General features: G+C 46.8%; 1 protein-coding gene across 1 annotated transcript in view; it reads left to right on the top strand.

The window, feature by feature from the left end:
- The first annotated feature begins 6 nt into the window (after window positions 1-6).
- SLCO3A1 (solute carrier organic anion transporter family member 3A1) overlaps window positions 7-5,809 on the top strand; it is a 267,397-nt gene continuing 261,594 nt past the window's right edge. The window contains exon 1 of the mRNA XM_019504044.1: window positions 7-129. Within this exon, the coding sequence (XP_019359589.1) occupies window positions 97-129 (33 nt within the window). The 5' untranslated portion in view covers window positions 7-96. The remainder of the gene's footprint in view (window positions 130-5,809) is intronic.

The raw sequence follows: 5,809 nt of genomic DNA, 5'->3' as shown, positions 1-5,809 counted from the left end.
GAGGCGCGGCGGCACAAGAAGAAGCGGAGGAAGGAGGCGGGCGCCGCGTCCTGCTTCTCCAGCATCAAGATCTTCCTGGTGTCCGAGTGCGCCCTCATGCTGGCCCAGGGCACGGTGGGCGCCTACCTGGTGAGCGCTGCGCCCCGCGAGTGACTCAGCAGGCGGCGGCGTCTGCTCCGGAGTCGCTCCGGCTTCCCGCGGCGGCTCCGGAGCCGCGGCGGCCTGGCTGCCGCCTGGGCTGGTGCCCGGGGGGCGAGGGGGGCACTCGGTGTATGTCACCGCCGCAGGGTGTGGGCTGCCCCAGGACTGTCCCCGGCAAGGTTTGGTCTTCCAGACCCTTAAGGCTGGAGATTGCACCCTCCCAGTGAGAAAGTTGGGGTCCCCCCCCCATCTCATCTCTGCCTAACTTGAGGCCGGTCTGTCATCCTGACGGTCCAGCTCCATCCTCCTTGGAAGGGACTTGAAGGCTGGTGTTCACCGCCCGCCCTCCCCTTGCCTTCTCTTCCCCACGCTCAATAATCCCAGCTCCCCTCGGGAGTCTTTTACCTTCAGTTGTCCCCCAAAATGAGGGACGGGAGTGAGGTCTGAGGGTCAAAATGAGCACGCCAGGGAGCACCGGGCCCTCCAATAAGTCCAAGCAGCTGGTGGATGCTGCCTGGAGACGTGAGCGGATCGGGGACAGGAAAAGGGCCCCGCAGTACCGGGCCGTGTGGAGACTAGAGGCAGCCTCCGGAGAAGCCAGCTCTTCGTTCTCACTTGGGTTTTTCTGACTACAATAAAATAGAGTAGGTCTTCTCTTCCCAAGATCTCTGAAAGCCCACGGCAGGTCACCGTGTTTCTCAAAAGCCCTGGGTGTATCTTGTGAAGCACGTCTGCATGCTTAACAGTGTTAATCCCTTGCAGCAAAAGGATCTCAAGGCACCCCAGGGTGCAGCGGCACCCTGGTTGAGAATCACTGCTCTAGGTAAACAGGTGTGTACGTGCGCGCGCGCGTGTATTCAGGCCCTGAAAATGAAATCGGAGTCTTTCAGTGTGCATCAGTAGATGTGGGTGTTTTTTTTTTCTCTCAAAGCAGCCTGAATGACTAGGAATTGCCTGTCCCATTGGGAATGTATGTGCCCAAATCTGTTAGGCTCTTGTGAAGGTCTCCCCACCCCCTGCGCATACGCAGACATGCACGCACTGTTCATTACTGTATATCGTTCCACAAATTCATATTCCATCAAGGCATCACCCGATTGAAATTTAGATGATGTGACTTGAACAGAAATGTGACAGTAGTAACCACAATTAATATACTTTATAAAGGAGTAAAAATTCAGTTGTTTCCATAAAATAATATATGTCAATTTATGTTACAGCATGTCTAATTACATAAGGAGCTGCTTCACATACACTGAGATTAAATTCAGCAATGAGTTATAATACGTGCATTTGTGGATAGTAATGAATTCTAACGGCCAGCTTGTTCCACACCACTTGTGTCGACTAACACAACTTCACACGTAGGACCTTTGATTTCAGTGGAGCTACTTGCAAAGTGAGTTTCACATGGGCATGAATGAGTGTGGTGCACGTGAAAGGTCAAGCAGTGAAACAAGGAACGACCCATTAAGATGGTACCATCTTGCTTTCCGTGGCATCCTCGTGGCACCAGTAGAGCAAATGTATCCAAACGTATATAGCAAACCTGTCCTGCTTAGGATTGTACGCTACCACTCATCCGCATAGTATCTGAATGCCTTCCATGTCAAATCTGTAGCAGTCACAAAGTCCCTAGCAGGATTTGTGGAGTCTCAGGTGCTTCTCTCTCTTGAATGTAGATCTCTGCTGAGGTTTTGCTAAACCCTGCCCTTCTCCACCTCTTTTAACAGTAGTCGTACTTTATTTTGAAGAGTATGACATCATTCACTTCCCGGTACATCTTGCCAGGTCTTGTAGATCAGCAACAGACAAGCGGCCAAATTAAAAATCCACTGTGTGCTTGACAACTAGCCTGGCCGTACCACACTGAGTGAGTTCAGTCACTGGTTCCTTGTATAACTTATGATTCAGCCCCAGCAAGCAGCAGTCTTTCATATAACTAGCAGATGCAAATCTAGAATTGTATTTGGGGAGCAACATGTAAATGGCAGTGTCCATGCTTGTATTTTTCCAGCTATGCCAGAAGTAGTGGAGGCTAATGTGCGCCTGAGCAGGGGTGGGAAATGTTCAGTGAGATACTGATGAAGTCAAGGCTGGGGTCCTCTCTGTTTTTTGGACAATACGTCCTGCTGGGCCAAATCCAGTTCTTTGTTTTGGTGGTGTGAAATGGTGAAATCGTTGGCGGTATTATGGAACTACACAGGTGAAAGGAGAATTTAATTTCTTGGGAACTCCCCATGTGCATGAAGGATATGGCTCTGAGCAGCTACTTGCAGGGAGGAGGGAGCAATCAAACCTAGCAGAAGGAAAAGACGAATAGGGGAATGTTGTCTGGCAAAATTACAATACGTAGTTCTGGGAAGTTGAACTAAATTCTTTGTTTTGCCCTGTCAGAAGTGACCAGTTCCTGGCTCTGTTTTGCTTGACCACACATAGGACTTTCCTTAGTTATTTGTAACTTGGGGAAAAGAAACCATTTTCCTTCTAGCTGGTGACGCACCACCTTTCTCTGAGCTTTGGTTTGCTTTGACCCTCACACAGGGTGATGAGAAGACTGGGAAACTTTAAAAAAAAAAATCAGGTTTAGGGAAAGACTTATTAACTTGTCAGGTGTGTCAGATGAGCTTCCTCTGGGTTGTGTTTTGCTTTGAGACTTGCAATTTGCTTGTGTTCATTTGTTTCTTTCTATATAGAAATGTCCTGAGTTAAGTACTTATTCTATGTACATGCACTGCAAGTACGTATGCAAAATAGACATCCTTAGCTGGGTGCTCTTGGGGCAGAGATCATTTGTTTCTAATTGTTTATGAAGCAGCATGCATGCCTCTGGCAATGTACAGGTGACAAGCACTAATAATAATCTAGACTATCCAATCCTTCCTCCGTAGAGTTCAGTGACAAAATAAACTGCAACTCTCTGAGTGGATGTGTGCATCCAAGCAGTTTTATCTCTCAGAGATTGCTTAGGTGTAATCTTATGGAGAGATTGATGGACAGGACTTTTCCGAGTCCCTGTCAATTCATGGCACTTCGCTGCTGAAATTTACATGTCGGAAAATGACTGTGTGCCCTTGCCTCATTACGGGCCTGTTCTGCATAGCATATGCAAATGATAACCCTGGCTTAATTTCTGAGTTTGCTGCATACGCCCTGTCATTTGTATGTTCTCCTCACACTTTGTTTTTTCTCTTGTCTGGCTTAATCTCATTACACCACATCCTTTCAGAAAACTGAATTTGCTAGGGGCTGCAAGAGTAGGGAAACCACAGCTCACCAGCTGCAGGCTTTCCTGCTGCACAAGTCTGCCCGCAAGTTGCTCGGGATATAAGCATCAACTCTAAAAGCCGGTATCTATGTTTTCCTTCCTTCTCCTGAACCACAGGCCCACAGATTATTTTACTGAGCTCTACTGCTCCAGATGGCACTAAGAGCAAAAGGCTAGAACCAGTGTCTGGCAGGAAGAGTGGTGTGTCCCTGCTGTGTGTCTTTCCAGCAAATGCAGCAGTCTGATTCGGCATGCTGGCCATGCACACTGACGGTGATTTAGATGAGACTCATTTTGATACCGTGGCAACACTTTCCCCCCTGAATTCCTTCGTTCGTTATAGTTTGGAATATTTTAACTGGAGACAGTGCTCCAAGTGCTTCTGCTGGTTTCCTCACCCTGCCACTCAAATTTCTACTTGGCTAGTGGTGAAATCATTGCTTTACCAGAGACAGCAGCTCTCAGTTTGACAGCGACAGTTTGTGGACCTGGAGCACAATTTAATTTTCTCTTCTCAGCTTTTAGCTTCTGATAGCTCTGGTTCAAACTGACCTAGTTGCGAGGATCCAACAGCTGCTCAAGACATCAGCTGCTCAAATAAAGGGTACAAATACAGAAACCACATTTAGAAAGACAGTGGTTTTTGTGTGCTAGGGTGGTTGTTTTTAGAGAGATCTACTGAGATGGCTCTAGCTCTTTGCTGGAAGCCGTTTTGAATGAAGCTATTCATGTGCTTCATCAAGTGATGGAGGACTGGCTAGGGTGAAAGATGCAAAGGACTGAACCTGTTGGATCCTCTTGAGGAGCATATGTTGGACCTTGCATGGGACTGAGTGCAAAATATTCCTGAATGAAAAATTTTGAGGGCTCTTTTCAACTCCCTGCGCTGAGTTTCATGCATGCAACAGACTTCAGCTGGAGCTGGCAACAAGCTGCCTTAATGTCTGTGCAGAAATGGAGGCCTGTATGTGATTTTAGTACATTTGCCAAAGACACCAAATGCAGCACGCAGTCAGTTCTGGTTCTTATCAAGAGACTTCATGGTAATGAGTGGGGGTTTTTTAATGACAGAATTCAGGAAAAGAAATGTGAAAAAGGCAAATTGCAAAAATTAACCATGACAGTTATTTCAGCGAGAGTAAACAGAAGCCCATATCCTGTGGGGCAGGTGCTGCCATTTGAAGTCCAAGTGTTGGGTCTAGTGATGCTTCAAAGTGATGGCTGAATTTGGCCCTGGTTATTTTACTATGCAGCACTAATAGGTAACGACAAGGTGTTCCTGGGACCCAGCCATGTTCACATGGAGGTCGATGTTAAAATGCTCGTGGAAGCAAGGCATTTCAAGCAATCTATTTGAAATATCCTGGGGGCACTGAGGAGCCCCACCTGAGATCAGTGCCCCATTGTGCGTGCTATTGTACAGGCATCCAGTAAGCAAGGTTTCCTGCCACACAGCAACTTTCAGCCAAAACAGAGAAGGGACTGGAGAAGTGAAGTATCATTTCGTGCTGTAGGTGGAAAAACTGAGATATGAATTAAAGTCTTGAGCCTACTTGTTGAAGTCAATGACAAAGCCCTTGTTGAGTATCAGGGTGCATAAGGAGGGACTGATGACCTCCCCCAGGGCAGGGCAGGCACTGGATTCCAGATCTCTTGGGGTGCAATCTGATGACTTAACTGCCAGACTGATTTTTTTCCAGCAAGTTTATTGCATCGTTTTGATTCAGTTATTTTTGTGTACTGAGAAATTGCTTTCAAATATCCCAGCTTTCTTTTTTTCTTTCTTAACAATGCTAAGTAAAGAATTAGCTGCAATGTTCATAATTTATTTGTCACTTGAGTATTAAAAAAAAAAACCCAACAGAGTGGAAATAAATGTTTTAGTTGGGCGGGAGCTTGCCAGGAGCTGGCTCTTCGTCGCTTACAGTTCCTTTTTCCTTAATACATCTTTGCTGGCTGTGTTATTTCTGGAAAGTTTGTCTCCTTTCCCATTAGAGAATATTGTCTGCTTTGCAGCTGGATGGATAGCGTAAAAGTCTTTCCAACACCGAACAAAGCTGGCTCCTTTGACAGCATTTCTATTTATTATGTGAAAAGCCTTCTGATGTTTCCTCATTTGGAGATGAGTGCTGCCAGAGAGAGCCTCTGACTGCAGAATAGGCTCCAAATCAGTCCAGACCCATGAATGGTTTGGGGTGACTTATCTGGAAGATCCTTTCGTTTGCTACCAATGGAGAAATAGGCCATAGGTAGAGCAGGGTAGCACTGTAGAGACTAATTAGTTCAAAGAGGCATGAGCTTTTCTAGGCAACAACCTCCATAGATAGATAGATAATTATAGGGGCTGGCATGTAAAGATGAAACGTGCCACAGCGGGGGGGGGGGGGGGGGGGGGGGGGG

The sequence above is a fragment of the Gavialis gangeticus genome, unplaced genomic scaffold (genome assembly GCF_001723915.1).
Source record: "Gavialis gangeticus isolate Ggan-Ray unplaced genomic scaffold, GavGan_comp1, whole genome shotgun sequence".
NCBI classification, from domain to species: Eukaryota; Metazoa; Chordata; order Crocodylia; family Gavialidae; genus Gavialis; species Gavialis gangeticus.
The sequence above is the reverse complement of the archived record's forward strand: the minus strand, read 5'-3'. Positions and strand labels throughout refer to the sequence as shown.